Here is a 15,991-nt window from a genome sequence, read left to right on the forward strand (position 1 = left end):
ATAGTAGGGAGGTGATTTATGGAGTGGAAAGCTTTGCTCATTCATTTATTCATTATTATTTTTAACATTTTAATTCTGGTAAAGTGAACATATAGTGTGTACAATATAGTGGTTCAACAATTCTGTACATTACATAGTGCTCCTCATGTTAAGTGTATTCTTTAATCCTCTTCTATTTTACTCATCCCCTACACACCTCCTCTCAGTTTGCTCTCTATAGTTAAGAGTCTGTTTCTCAGTTTATCTTATTTTCTCCTTTATTCCTTTGTTTTGTTTCTTATATTCCACATGAGTGCAATCATACGGTATTTGTCTTTTTCTGACTCACTTATTTCACTGAACCTAATGCCCTATAGTTCCATTCATGTTGTTATAAATGGCAAAATCTCATCCCCTATTATGGCTGAGCAATATTCCATTGTGTGTGTATATCTATCTATCTATCTATCTATATATCTCACATCTTCTTTATTCATCTATCGATGGACACTTGGGCTGCTTCCATATCTTGGCTATTGTAAATAATGCTACTATAAACACAGGGGTGCATATATCTTTTTGAATTAATGTTTGGTTTTCTTTCTTTCTTTCTTTTTTTTTTTTTTTAAGAGAGAGAGTACGTGCAAACAGGGAAGGGGCAGAGGGAGGGAGAGAGAGAATCTCAAGCAGGCTCCACATTCAGCCCAGAGCCCGACATGGGGCTCGATCTCACAACCATGAGATCATGACCTGAGCTGAAATCAAGAGTCAGACACTTGATGGACTGAGCCACCCAGGTGCCCCTAGTATTTTTGTTTTCTTTTCATAAATATCCAGTAGTGGAATTGCTGGATCATATGGATCATATGGTAATTCTATTTTTAAGTTTTTGTGAGGAAAGGTCATACTGTTTTCCACAGTGGCTGCATGGAAAGGTATTTTTTGATCCAAGTTTCCTGCTTCACCAAACAACTCTGACTATTTCCTAACATTCTGCAATCACTTCCTGACTCCAATCTGGTTTCCCTCTGCTATCCAGTATGTTGCCTGATCATGCCAAGAAATAATGGGTCAATATTAACTCAATCTTAATGTTAAGCTAATAAAAAATTAATTTAACGTTTTTAAGCATTCAAGCAGGGATGGGACAACAGTGTGTATCCAGATGTTAAGAACTCACTGCTCCACGCTCCCCACCAAAACCTTTAAAAAGAGCTAATCTGTAACCATGTAACTTACAGCAGATTCACCATTTTTCATGGTAAGTACACACAAGTTAATATACTAAAAGATAAAACTTTAAATTATATGAAGAAAAAATTACAAATAAAATACTAGTTTTTACTTTTGGAATCTTAAAATATCTGCATATACTGACAGGCCAAGATTATACTTGAAAATGACACTTCAGAATATACATCTATTGGGGCGCCTGGGTGGCTTAGTCAGTTAAGCATCCCACTTTCGCTTAGGTCATGATCTCGCGGTTCGTGGGTTCGAGCCCCGCATCGGGCTCTGTGCTGACTGCCAGCTCAGAGCCTGGAGCCTATTTCAGAACCTGTGTCTCCCTCTCTCTCTGACCCTCCCCTGCTCATGCTGTCTCTCTCTCTCTCCTAGAAATAAATAAAAAATATTAAAAAAAAAAAACAACAATATACATCTATTGATGAATTAAGAAAAGCAGAATCTTATTGATAGGTGACCTAATGTAGAAACAGAATTGAATAAATCCTGGTAAAAGCAGGGTCAAACCGCTTTGAAAGGTCTAGTGTATAGACCAAAGGATGTGAAAGAAAAGATTAAAGGTATCTTCCCTTTCCTTTCTTCCCAGAACTCTTCCGTTTCCCTTCTTGTTACTAGACTGAATCTTCTCCAGAACTGTAGAAGATTTTACTTAAAAAAATTTTCTGAGAGTTTCTCATTCTGGCTCAGGATTCTACTAAGCCACATCCAGTATTCAGTGGTATGTCAGGGTGTCTTGGAGAGCCAAATGGTTTCTGCCAACTCTTAATCACCTATGCCTTTTAATGGGCTACAGCTGTTCAGAGGATGGATCCTTATAGTAGTAACATCATCTATAACTAATGTATCTATTACTGTAATTTCTAGTGATATATGGACTATGGTAATCTTGCAAATTACATTTCATGAAAATGACAGAGGTAGAAAACATTTTCCTAGTTTAAAAAAAAATCCCTGCACCCATTCCTTAACTTTTCCATTAAATTCTATTCTTTTCCCAAATTCCCCAATATTACTTTTTAAAATTATTTTCTCATTATTTCCCTTTCTTATATTTTCCTTTTGTTCTCGTTTGTTGATTTCTTCATTCATTCATGCTTTTACATAATATTTTGCGTGTTTTAGGTGGCAGGGCTGCCTAGATTACCAAGAGAATAAATTACATTGCGTGTGTGTGTGTGTGTGTGTGTGTGTGTGTGTGTGTGAACCATAGTTCTAGTACGGTAACCAGATAAAGACAAATATAAAGAATTAAAATCTTGGAAGTCCAGATAACTGATAAAAAAAATTAAGTAAGGTGGGGCGCCTGGATGGCTCAATTGGTTAAGTGTCTGACTTCGGTTCAGGTCGTCATCTTATGGCTCATGAGTTCGAGCTCACATCAGGCTCTGTGCTGACAGTTCGGAGCTTGGAGCCTGCTTTAGATTCTTTTCCCCTCTCTCTTTGCCCCTCCTCTGCTTGCTCATGTGCATGCATGCACTTTCTCTCTCCTTCCCTCTCTCTCCCTCCCTCTCTCTCAAAAATAAACATTAAAAAATTTTTAAAAATTAAGTAAGATCTATGGCAGAGGGCTTAGGAGGAAGGGAAGATTCAAGAAATATGAAGGAATGGGCACTAGAGTGGCTCAGTTGGTTGAGCATCCCATTCCTGATCTCAGCTCAGGTCATTATCTCATGGTTTGTGGAAGTGAGCCCTGCATCAGGCTCTGCAGACAAAGTGGAGACTCCTTGGGGTTCTTTCTCTCCCTCTCTCTCTCAAAATAAATAAACAAACATTAAAAAAAAGAAATATAAAGGAAATGTAATACCGTAAGACTTAGTGGAAGGAGTGATATTTCAAAGTAGACTTGAGATTTTTAGCTGGGTTAAACTGGTAGTGGAGGTGTCATTTAGGAAGACACGAAAACAGAAAGAGATGCAGGTTTTATAAATAAGAATCATTAAAGTCTGAGCTGTTTACAAAAAGACTATTCATATGAATGTCTAATTTGCAGTTAAAATATGAGGAGAGGGGCGCCTGGATGGCTCAGAAGGTTAAGTGTCTAACTACTGGTTTTGGCTCAGGTCATGATCTCACAGTTTCATGAGTTTAAACCCCGTGTTGGCAGCTCTGAGCTACCAGCACAAAGCCTGCTTGGGAGTCTCTCTCTCCCCCTCGCTCTCTGCTCCTCCCCCACTCACGATGTATCTCTCCCAAATAAATAAACTTAAAAAAAAAATTAAAAAAAAATAGAAAATGAGAAAGCCTGAGACACAAATAAATTTAATTCTGGAATTATTGGGATTAAACAGACCTAAACTTAACAGACATAGATTTTTTTTTTCTCAAGAAGAGCAGGTTGAGTACAAAGACTAATGACGAAACCTTGGAGACTATTAACTTGAAGGGGAAGATGGAAAAGAAAGCTATTGAAGGAAAGTGTAAAAAGAGGTCAGAGATGTAGTGAAAGAACAAGAGAATGGGTATCCCAAAGTGCAAGACTGAAGACAGCCTGAATTAGGAGGAAAAATATCAACAGGAACAAATAAAGTGTCCTAGTAAGAATTTTAAAGCAGTTACACTGTACTGATGCCTACCTCTGTCCTAGTCATGAAGAATATTAAGAAAAAAGGCCTTACAATCTAATGATGCTAACATTCATATATATTTGAATACCAACCACATGTAAAGCAATATGTGGTATTATTTTATTCAGTTAATTAAAAGGTAACTTTAGTAAAGAACATTCAGTAAACTGAAATTTATATTTTATGTTGTTTAAATCATTTAGGAAGATATTCATGAATGTCCTGAGTTTGAAGTTCTACTGGATAGCAATGTAACATTATGGCATATTGGAGAGAATTAGGGTTATTAAGTGGTACGTATTAAGTCTTGAAGGTAAGTGATGGATAAAGTAATTAAAATGTTATTGTGTCTAGCACAGAGTGGCACATATGGTAGGCAGGTGCTCGATGAATATTCATTAGTTAAGCAGAATTCATGGTCAATGAAAATCCCTACTAAAATATATCAAACAAGCAATCTGCTTTCCTAGCAAAAGCTGTGATTTCTTGGCAAGTGGAGATGAATCTTTATTTTAGGATCCCTACCCATTGTTTTCTATCTAAGACTCTTTGAAAAGTGCCTTAAAATTCACTGGTAAACAATATTCAACATTTCATATACCGGTCCTATTCTATAATAGTTTAAATGGGAAAAGAATTATCAGCTGGACATTAAAGATGAATATTATAATGAAGTTAAATACCTTTAATTTTCACAGGAAGCAACAAGAAACAGACACTGACCATAGTTCTGGAGTAGTTCCTCTTTGGTGGAGACAATCAGAGATCGGTCTTTTGCTGACAAGACGACGGCGAGGCACACATAATGCTGTTCAGAAGAATTTGCCCGGCGCACGACAGTAAGAAGTCTGACAGGGTGGTTATTTGGAGGAGAGCTGAAATGTTCAATGCAAAACCAGCTAGAGTAGCTTAAGCCAGATGGAGGAGGGAAGAATCTTTCACCTAAAATAAAAACAGAAAAATAACAATGAAAGAGTTTGTGTTATTCATACGTACACTTTAAAGAGAAGGCAGTAAACTCTAAAGAAAATATAACCTACTGAACAAACAAATCTCAGGAGTAAAGTAAGAAATACTTACCGGAACCGATGCCGCTGACCACGGCCCCATCCGTAAGACCTGTTGTGACAGCATTGTTTGTGGGGGCATTATGGGGGGCCAAACTGGGCAGGAACAAGCAGCTATTAAGAAAACACAATGTACATATTAGAGACCAACCATTTTCTTCTCTTATCACTACGCACTTACCATAGTGAAATAAACTGCCATCATTTAAGGGTAACTAGAGTGAAGAGATCATGGAATAAATCTGGATGCTTAATAAAGTCCTTTCCTTCTTTTAATTACTTAAGAGTGCTGAAATACATACTTTAAAAAATCTCCAATGACATCACTGTTATTTTAAGTTAAAAAAAATCAAAGTACAGGTCGCATATGGTAAAATGCACCAATGTACAACCATGTTGGAAGACACTGGAACCATTTCATCACTGCAGAAAAACTCCCTTGTGTCCTTTCCAGTAAGTCATCTTCCTCCGTTCTGATTGGTTCTATTTCGAAATGGGTTTTAATCCACCATTCAATAATAACCCAGGACAATGTTCTTAAAAGACAATTTATATATAGTTTTATATATAGTTTTAGATTGGTGTATAAGAATCCCACAACTAACATAGACACAGATCAATATTAGCATTTGTGTCTATTTTGAGGCTTAAGATTTTTATAAGTTTTTCTAGAATTTTTACAGATTCTTTATTGCTGTTTTTGCTACTATAGCATTTTCTGCCACTTGAAGTTATTTACTCATTTAATGTGACAGTCATAGAGTATTTATAATGTTTAAGATACTAAACTAGGTAATTTATGGAAAAGGATGATGATTGAACCCAAACACCTTCTAATGCAATTTTAATTTGCATATGACCTATAAATTTATTGTACTAAATCAAAGGTTGGCAAACATTTTCTTGGAGGGCCGGACCATAAATATTTTATGCTTTGCAGACCAGAGAGTCTGTCATTATTATTCAACTCTGCCATCCTAGCGTGAAAGCTGCCACACATAGTACACACATAATGGAGGGTGGCTACATGAAAATAAAACTTTATTTACCAAAAAAATAAAATGAAATTTACAAAAAAAAATCTGGATCATGGATCTTAGATTACTGGCTCCTTTAACATATCAACTTATTTAATATAATAATTAAAAATAATTAAATCTAGGAGCGCCTGGCTGGCTCAGTGGGTTAAGCTTCTGACTTTGGCTCAAGTCATGTTCTTGCCTCTTGTGGGTTTGAGCCCCACATCGGGCAGCCTGGAGCCTACTTTGGATTCTGTGTCTCCCTTTCTCTCTGCCTCTCTCCCACTTGTGCTATCTCCCTCTTTCTCAAAATTAACATTAAAAAACATTTTAAAATAAAAAAATAAAATAAAAATAATTAAATCTAAAAACTTTAAAATAATATGCTCAACGAAGTCGATCATTTGGGAATACAAAATATATAGCATATTTTAACTAGGTATTTTTAAAACCAAAGATCTATTTGTCAAAGGCACGTAGGAGGCATAAAAAATACAAGAAGGCCTGGCTACCCTGCAAATTCCTTACCCAAACCCTTCAAGGGATGTGTCAAATTCAACAAAAGCTGGAGTAACTGATGACCCATGAAGTCTGATGTCATGTGGGGTTGTCATGGAGACCAGACACTTCACCCTAGTTAGGGGTACAGTACTTCCTTCTGCAGATTTTACCAGGCTCTTGCTTATCCGGTAATGGTTATCTTCATGTAAGCTGAAAACATTATCAGAACCCAGGCCTTCCATAGATGTGATCATGCTACCTGTAAGTCAAAGAAAATCTCTTGGGAAAAAATATCATATAGATTTTAAAAATAACTGCTTTACAAGGCTGATTTATTTTCAAGTCCCATTTTTCAGTTTCAATATATATAACACTTTTATTCTTAAACACCAAAGCTAACATCCAGTTTTAATGTATTTTATGTTCATTTTTCAACTTAAATAGCATGTGTTTCCTTTTTTACTTACTACTAAAATCATCAAGTCACTGCGGAATGTGTTGTTGGAAACTGCAGAGTACAAACAAGAATAAAAATTACCAGTAACCACTATCCAAACCACTGTTACAATGTAATTCACTTATAAATTACAGATCATGTTTTTAAAAACCAGATTATACTTTCATTTCACAAAATTATTATTTCTCTTTCAGAAGAAAGCAAAATATTCAAGAAGACAATGGAAAGAAATGAGTCATCTTTATTATTTAAAAAATCAGATATAAATAGCAAAAACTTGCTTCTCTCCTATTTTCTCCCTACTTTTAACTCTTCCCTTACAAATACTACAATTAAATATGTAAACACAAAAGTAATTGAATTAAAAAGTTCCTATATGCATGCAGTCAGGGATAATTTGAAGAATGAGGAGAGAAATATTAAACAAACTGGTATATTTTTCAGGAAGACGTTACAAATGTAATGAATGGAGAAAGTATTCTCTCTCAAGATAAACCACATAAATGTAACTGTTCTCTCTCTTAAAGGTGCTAAGCATTCAGGCAACCCTAGATGTATTTCAATATTCTCTTAGAGAAAGGAACTATTTTTGTTTCTATGCCTTGCAAAGGAAATCCCAATTCAATTCAAACTGTCTGTGTTAGTACAAAAACAACAATAATAAAGTATATACACATCTAGGGGAGTTACACTGATAGATATGGAAAACTGCAATACTTTCTGTTCTCCAATAAACTTTAAAGATCTTAGTTTCCAAAACATAGGATTCACTAATCTTGGATGATAATTCTCAGGGGAAAAAGTTAAGACTGAAATAACAGTTGGTGCTTTCTTAATCTTTGGGATTCTCACCTGAAAGAACAAGGGGATGACCAAAATGGTCACTCAACCTTTCAGGGAGGCTATTCTACCTTCCTAAGTTTTATTCTTTCCTGTTCCACTAGTAGTGGGCACTTCAATCCATCAAAACAAATGCCAATCAGTATGGCTAACAACTACACAAAATGAAATGTAAAGAGAAAAAACCACAACAAAGCCACAGGATTTGCCTTGGGAAGAAGAGTGGCACAATGCCCGCTCTCTCCCGAAGGTGCTTCTCCGTGGCTGGGGTGGAATCTGTTGGGAATCTGCTGGCTGCCCGTGGTCCCTGCCAGACTGGTAAGTAGGCGGCGCCCACGCTCTGGCCACCTGTAGCCTTCCAGCAGCCTAAGGTGCAAACTCCTCCTCTCGGGGGCGCCCCCTCAGCAGTACTACCACACATCTGTCTACCCAAGTGCCATCTGCTGCTGCTGGCATTTCATCCCTCTTCTCTGGGCTGTCGCCAGTGTGCCGGGGTATGTCAAGGTCGGTGCGAAGAACCCATCTAACACCTCACTTCTCATTCTATGATCACCTTTCACCTCCACTTCACTCCAGAGCCACAACTGGGGCACGGTCCCTTTCTCTGCATGTTTCACTGCTCCAGTGTTGATTGCCATTATCCATCCACCCTATCCCCTCCCGCTCCAGTTCACTCACTCCTTTTCTCTCACTACATTTGCTTTTTGGCCTACTTGTTATTCTCCAGTCCAAGGATTGATCCCTTTTCTCCCAGCCTGTCACTGGCCGCTTGGGTTCACTTCTTTCCCTACCCAACCATTACTCCTTGGTATATCTATCTCTTCAATGACTTTTATCAGTATTTTTGACCTGTCCTCCAGACCCTCATGAAGGAGCTGTCCTGCAAACCCGTGGCCTGTTAGGAATCTAACGACCACTCTAGTTCTGGTGGCAAAGGCTACTTGAGAGAAAGGCAAAGAAATTACGAATCCTCTGAGAGAGAGGTACTGTCCTGTCCAAGCCAAGTGTTACTCTGCACTAATTCTCATCTCCTCTGGATCCTGCTTTACATCGTGATCTCTTGTTCACCCCTAGCTGCCCCTTCTTCTGTCAATCAGATTTTGTTTCTTCATTTAAATAACGACAATCCCTTTCCTTTCCTTTTTTTCCCCACAGTAAAACTTGTTGAAATAATATTTATTCCCTACATGATTTTCATCTAGAAAATAACCAAGAAGGCAACCTCCAAGGTCAACTTACTTCTCATCTCTGGCTCATAACTCAGTGAACTTGGTTTGTGGACCCTATATTGTTTTAGCAGTTTTTTGTCCCAGGCACCACAATTTAATGGACTTGCCAAACGTAAAAACTCCCTAAAGAAGAGACAAAGAAAACAGTTATTCCTTGATTGAGAACATTACATAATTCATAAACCAAACACAAAACATGGGATTTGATGAATTATAACAGACTAGTTAAAAATATAAAACCAACCCAAACAATTATTATAAAATAATATACAATGTTAATTTTACATCTGAATTACCCAGCACTGAAAATAGCACAGAATATTGTGAAAGGCTAAAAAATGAAATCTGGGGAGCCTGGTCTCCTAAAATCTGATGTGCAGAAATGTAATGAACTGTCTAGGAATTACACAAATAGGAGTCTTTCATATCCAGTCATTTATGACATCATGTAAAAGGGGGGGGGTGTATTTCTCTGAAATTTCAACTTATAGTAGAAAAAAAATTAAGTCAGGTATCCTTTGTCAGTTTTTCATGTAGAGTGTAATATATGATGAGTTTATAAACTTATAGTTCATGGCTCATCAATAACTCCGGTATCTATACCTTCATGTGACCTTTTGTTCTGATAATTCATTCACTGTGACAACTGAGGATATCCACGAGCTAGGCAGTATAAGTTATTAAATAAAATACTAGTATTAAGTATGAGATAAGGTCTTTCTGTCTCATTCACTCTCTCTACTTTTAAAGCAGATTGCCAAAAATGATCAGGGGAAAATCTCCATGCTACTTTTAATACTTTAGGCCATCCATAAGATGATGAACAAAGTGAGTAGGAACAGTCTCACTTATCTTGGTACTGTCAAGGCTTGGTACACTGCCTGATGCAATACTGTTTAATAAATGTTTTTTTCTTAATCCATTATTAGTTTGGAGCCAGTTAAAAAACATAAATTTCAAAGTCCAATGATTTTTAGGAAGTTCTTAAAAGTTTTATAAAAAAGGACTACATTAATGGCAGAAAAAAATTATCTTATAAAGAGCTGCTTATATCTAAAAGTGACAAGACACATAAGTATATTATTTTTGTAAAGAAGGACAAGATAACTTATACATTAAATCTCTTTGGCAAGGTAGTTTCAAGGAAAATGTAAGGTGTTTTATCCCTAAGACACAGAGTACTGTTTCTCTTGCATTAAAAAGATTTAAATATGTGTATCTCTTAAATGGTTAAACTCTGGAAGGTATATCTATACCACAGAATACTATTCATGCAACGTAACAATCTGGATGCATCTCCAAGGCATTATGGTAAGTGAGAACAGTCAATTTCAAAAGGTCATGTACTCTATTTCATTTATGTAACATTCTCAAAGTGACAAACTTACTGAGATGGAGAACAGATTAGCAGTTTCAAGAGGTTAAAAATAGTGGGGTTAGGGGCACCTGGGTGGCTCAGTCGGTTAAGCGTCCGACTTCGGCTCAGGTCATGATCTCATGGTTTTGAGTTCAAGCCCCACATCAGTCTCTGTGCTGACAGCTCAGAGCCTGGAGCCTGCTTCGGATTCTGTGCCTCATCCTCTCTCTGTCCCTCCCTCACTTGTGTTCTGTCGCTGTCTTTCAAAACTAAATAAATGTAAGAAAAAAATTAAAAAAAAAAAAGAGTGGGGGTTAGGGGAGTGGACATGATAATAAAGGAGTAGCACTAGGGAGATATTTGTGATGCCTTGATTGTGTAATGGGCATATAAACACCTGATAAATAACAAGAACCACGGAATATAAGGATACATTGTAGCAATGTCAGTTTCTTAGTTTTAATGTTGTAGTATAGTTAAATGAGATGTAAACACTGAAGAAACTGGGTGAAGGGAACACAGAACCTCTCTAAATCTGTAAGCATCTTAAAAAGTTCAAAAAGTATTTAAGAGAGGGTTTAAAACTTTTTTTCAATGTTTTGTTTCTTTTTGAGAGAGAAAGACAGAGTGCGAGTGGGGGAGGGGCACAGGGAAGGAGACACAGATTCCAAAGCAGGCTCCATCCAGGCTCTGAGCTGTCAGCGCGGGGCTCAAACTCACAGACCACTAGATCATGACCCGAGCTGAAGTCAGAGGCTTAACCAACCAAGCCACGCAGGCAACCCTCTTAAGAGAATTCTGACACATAAAAAGTTCTTAAATATAAAGCAGATGCAAATCATAAAAACATGACTTTATTTTTAAAGGAAAGTTTGCTGGATTCGAGTGGAAGAAATAAACATCCTCTGTTTTCTAATAACTAGACTTACCTAAGACCAACATTTCAGCATTTTGTCCACTTTTATTGCTTTGGTTTTGCCCAAAGATACTTGGATATATGTCTATCATAGCAAGATTCTTGAATACAAAGACTCTAGGAGCTGCCATTACTGCCTGTGGTGTAGAATGGTGAGAAAGAGAACGCACTGACCTCAACACCATGGGCTCCAGAGCCTGAGAGGCTAGTCGTTCAAACATCCGCTGGAGGGGCGGATGCAGTGAGTGGTCCTCGTCCGCCAGGGCGGCGCTGCACCGCTGCAGCAGTCGGGCGTGAAGACCAGCTTCACACATGACCTGCTGGTTTCTCTCTGTGTGCACCAGGGCTTGTAAGATATTTGCCACAGCAAGTTGAAGGTCCAGAGCATGCTGAAGTTAAAGAAACCCATGCCACCAAGGCATTCTTAGTAAGAGAGGTGACAACTGTCTCATCATACACAGCTTTTTTTTGGGAGGGGGGTGTTCTACACATTTCAAATCCCCTTCAGATGAATTAGGAAGCTGATGTAGAATGATCCAGCAATTTGAACAGGGCTAGGCAAACATCTCCTATCCTCATTTCACTGGAAGCATACCCAGCTGGACTCCACTCTCTTCCATCTTTTGTAGTAAATGACTATTAACTAATAGTATTTTAATTTTTATAGACATAGTAAATGAGAGGTCTTTTACTTGATGAATAAACAACCAGTGTGAAGAAAAGACTACTGTTTTCATCTGTGACATTTTAAGCCTTAGGGGTCATACAACATTTTAGCAAAATTAGTCACTGAAGCTCCCATTCACCCAAACTCTTGAGTGCTACAAATCAAAACAGAGAAACAGCCTCCAAGTGGTATCTTCAGCTTTTTTTCTTTCTGGACTATTCATTAACAGTTTCCACTGATGAGCAGGATTTACAAGGAGAAACAATTATTTTAGCACCAGAAGCAACGGTCTTGGCTGCATCTGTAGTGAATGAACCATATTATAAAATATACATACGTATCTCACTAAGAAAGTTAAGACTCAAGGTGAACAGTCCTACTTTTTCCTCTCCTACTTTAGTATGTGATATGGAATCGTTGCTTATCACTTTGTCTTGGACCTACTCCCTTGCTTATACAGTCATTTTCACATCCTTTTACTCATTCATTAAAGATGGAAAGGAGCTAACATATCCACACTTACTTCTGGCTGTGTCACGGACCCGACAGAGGCCAGGAGGTCCAGCATGGCGAGCATGGCTCCGGGATGGATGACGACAGCATCAGAACTCTGGAAAGATGTAGTCGTCACATGTAGTTTCAGGTCAGCGACATTTTTAGGAGGGTAAACAGGGGGAGTTGAAACAGAATGATACGCATGCCTGTAAAAAAGAAAGAAGGGTAACAGCATTAAATGCCAATCACACTCTGTTTAATTTCTTCATCTTCTGTTACCTTTATCCACTGATAAGCAAAAACCTTTGTAACTTGAGGTTGGGTTACAAAACACTTTAAGGTTGGGACATAAAAAAGCAATGTATTACCAATTCTTAATGGGTCACATATAGACCATTTTACCATTGATTCTTCTACACTGTGTCTTTACCACTTGTGACTGGGATTGTTGCATTAAAGAAGGACATATGATGACTAAAATTAACACTCTTCTCTGGTAGATTTGGAAGTGCTAAGAGAGTAGATCCTAAAAGCTCTCATTACAAGGAAAACATTTTTTTCCTTGTATTTATTTGAGATGATGGATGTTAACTAAACTTCCTGTAATAATCATTTTACAACATAGGTAAGGCAAGTCATTATGCTATATACCTTAACTTAGGAAAGTGCTGTATGCCAATCAAGTCTCAATAACAGTGGGGAAAAAAAAAAAAGAATGACACCTGTATTAGAAGATACAACCAACAGGTGAAATCACAGTGATTCAAAATTCTAGGAAAGGTAAAAGTTCTGATAAAATGTGATGAGGGTATAAATTAAATGAAATCAAATCCCTAAGATTTTCTTTTGAAAATCTACCTGTTTGTAACCTTTGCCTAAACTATGGGTAACATAATCAAGAACTAACAAGATCTGGGGCACCAAGGTGGCTCAGTCAGTTAACTGACCAATTTGGCTCAGTTTTTGATTTCTCATTTCATGGATTAGAGCCCCACATTAGGCTCTGTGGGGACAGCTTGGAGCCAGGAGCCTGATTCAGATTCTGTGTCTCCCTCTCTCTCTGCCCTTCCCTTATTTACACACTGTGCCTCTCAAAAATAAACATTAAAAAAAAAATTATCCTCAGATGGTCATGTTAAGATAAAAGAGGTCTTATTAAAAAAAAAAAAAAAAAAAGAACTGACAAGATCTAACTGGGGTCAGTTGAGTCAAGGATGGCTCAGAATCTTGGCCATCTGACAATATACACGTTAAGCATCAAGGAAGTTTTCCTTTAGCTTATTTGGAACTACATTCACATTCTCTTGCTTTAACCCACTTGACCCTGAAAATATTCATTACAATTTTTTAAAACTTAGAAGGCATGTTTTACATAACAAGCTTCTATGAGGTAGAAAGCCTAGCCATGTCCTGAACATTCCACATTTCTTCTCATCAATGATCTCCACTTTCTATTTCATACTATTCTTCTACAATTCATGAGATTTGCACATTTTGTATGCTGGCACTAGAAAACAGATGCTTGTGGCTTCAGCCTATGGAGGCTCTTTGTTCCAATGAACTGGTTTCAGCATAATTTGTCTAATGCTGAGCTCTGTCACTGGGAGCAGTGCCGTTTCAGCACTCTGGCACAAGAGCAGCTTGGGAAACAGATGCTTTAAGTCAGTGATTTTGTAGCAAAGATTTGGCATTGCCATGATTGTGTGTGTGTGTGTATGTGTGTGTGTGTGTGTGTGTGTATGTTAAGGTACCATTCTCTTTTTAACAGAGATTCCAGGAAAGTATTCAGCTTCACTTATATTAAAAAAAAAAAAAAGTACACAGGCTCTCCTAGTTTATTTAAAGTCAGCATGTCCTCCACCTACTCATTTTTTCAACTGGTTTTTTTTTTTTTGCTATTTAATTTCTAAACTTAATAGGATAGATTTCTAAATGTTTATTACCAATAGCTATCCTCTTCCTATGTTGCTTTATTCTGTGAAATATTTTGATCCATCTAGAAAAAAAGATTATAGTGTGGTAGGAATTCTGAACCATTAAGAAATTTCATAAAAGTTGTTTTTCATTATACATAATTTGGGAAAAAAAAACAAATTCTGGTTGTATACATTAGTCACAGTCCTTCCAAAATTATTTGAGTTGCCAGGTTTACTGTAGATTGAACTTAAATTATGGATATACCCAGGAAGGAGTCTTTATGTCTTCAGAAACCAAACTACTAATTAATATATACCCATTATACTAGTGCACCTTTTTTCTTTTTTAAAAAATTTTTATTTATTTCTTTAGGGGAGAGAGAGAGAGAGCGTGCACCCATGTGTGCACAAGCAGGGGACAAGTAGAGAGAGGGAGAAAGAGAATCCATCCCAAGCAGGCTCTGTGCGGTCAGTGCAGATTCCAATGCGGGGCTTGATCTCACAAACCATGAGATCGTGCATAACCCAAGCGAATGTCAAGAGTCGGAAACTCAACTGACTGAACCACCCAGACACCCCATAGTAGTATGCCTTTTAATCTTATCGAAGATAATAATACTCTGATATAAAAATTGCATTTATTCTTCTCAAACTGGAAAAATATCGTAAACACTGCCGAATCTAACGCGTGGTATTTATTAACTAAAATTAGGCCTATTTTATCAGGTATTACATAATATTATTAATACTTATTTAGCCATTTAGGTATCACCACAGGTATTCTCATTTTCTCAAATTTAAAGATTATAGTAAGTTTGCTAAATGGATAATCCCAAGCAAGACCTAATCATTTACAAAGGCTAAAATGACATCAAAATTTAGTTAATTTTTATGTTGCCATTACCTTTAAACTTAGAAAAGCTGCTACTTAATTTAATTTAAACCTTCATATATATTTAAGATTTGTCTATCTCTTTGGGGAATATATTCTTTAATATTTAAATTCTGAATATGCTTTGACTTAATTACCATCCAGTGTGTATAGGCACTGAGTAACAGATACCATGTTTGAATAGTAACTAGTAATAGCCACCTTTTTCTCTCCTGCAGATATATTCTAGAAAGCCTTCGTTTTTATTTTGTATTTTGTTTTCACTTCCTCTAACGCTGATTAAATATTGTTCAGCTATAATTCTGTTCCATTATTCTTTCTGAGTAATGAATCCTAACAAAAAATGTTATATGAGTTTCAGTTTTCCAAATACTATTGGGTTTTCTAGGCATTTTCACTCTAATTCTTAAAAAAAAGGACAAGAATCTCCAGCATTTTACATCCCGGACAAGAATCACAAACTCAAAACTTCCTTAGTGTCTGAACATTCCAACAAGACACAAAAACTAATAATACATTGTTGGTGTCTCCTTTGGCCAACAAAAACAACAAATTTGGCCACAAGAAGATGCCATGAGCTGATATAATTTACTGAGATGTTCTAGAGAGATTCTCATTTCAAAAGCTACCATATTTGCATTTGAAAACAAAAGCTTTGTTTTATTAGCTTATGATTCTTATCGCTGAGCAAAATATATGTAACCTGACCAGAATGGCAACCTGAAAATGTCAACATTGACCTTATTATTAGCATGAACAATAGTGGGAACTTTCTTGGGGTAAAACCAACCTAAAAGCCTAATTAGCATTCCCACAGAAAAGATTCACTCAAACAGGACTGTTCATT

General features: G+C 36.9%; 1 protein-coding gene across 4 annotated transcripts in view; it reads right to left on the bottom strand.

The window, feature by feature from the left end:
- The window catches only part of WDFY3 (WD repeat and FYVE domain containing 3), a 240,653-nt gene that overhangs the window by 99,653 nt on the left and 125,009 nt on the right, over positions 1 to 15,991 (bottom strand). For all 4 annotated transcript variants that reach the window (XM_039217080.1, XM_039217078.1, XM_039217079.1 and 1 more), the window contains 6 exons: positions 12,365 to 12,542; positions 11,349 to 11,563; positions 8,912 to 9,024; positions 6,403 to 6,634; positions 4,869 to 4,969; positions 4,512 to 4,730 (listed from right to left, as the gene is read on the bottom strand). In XM_039217080.1, coding sequence (XP_039073011.1) covers positions 4,512 to 4,730; positions 4,869 to 4,969; positions 6,403 to 6,634; positions 8,912 to 9,024; positions 11,349 to 11,563; positions 12,365 to 12,542 — 1,058 coding nt within the window. The remainder of the gene's footprint in view (positions 1 to 4,511; positions 4,731 to 4,868; positions 4,970 to 6,402; positions 6,635 to 8,911; positions 9,025 to 11,348; positions 11,564 to 12,364; positions 12,543 to 15,991) is intronic.

Source organism: Hyaena hyaena, unplaced genomic scaffold (genome assembly GCF_003009895.1).
Source record: "Hyaena hyaena isolate Hyena2069 unplaced genomic scaffold, ASM300989v1 scaffold_664, whole genome shotgun sequence".
NCBI classification, from domain to species: domain Eukaryota; kingdom Metazoa; phylum Chordata; class Mammalia; order Carnivora; family Hyaenidae; genus Hyaena; species Hyaena hyaena.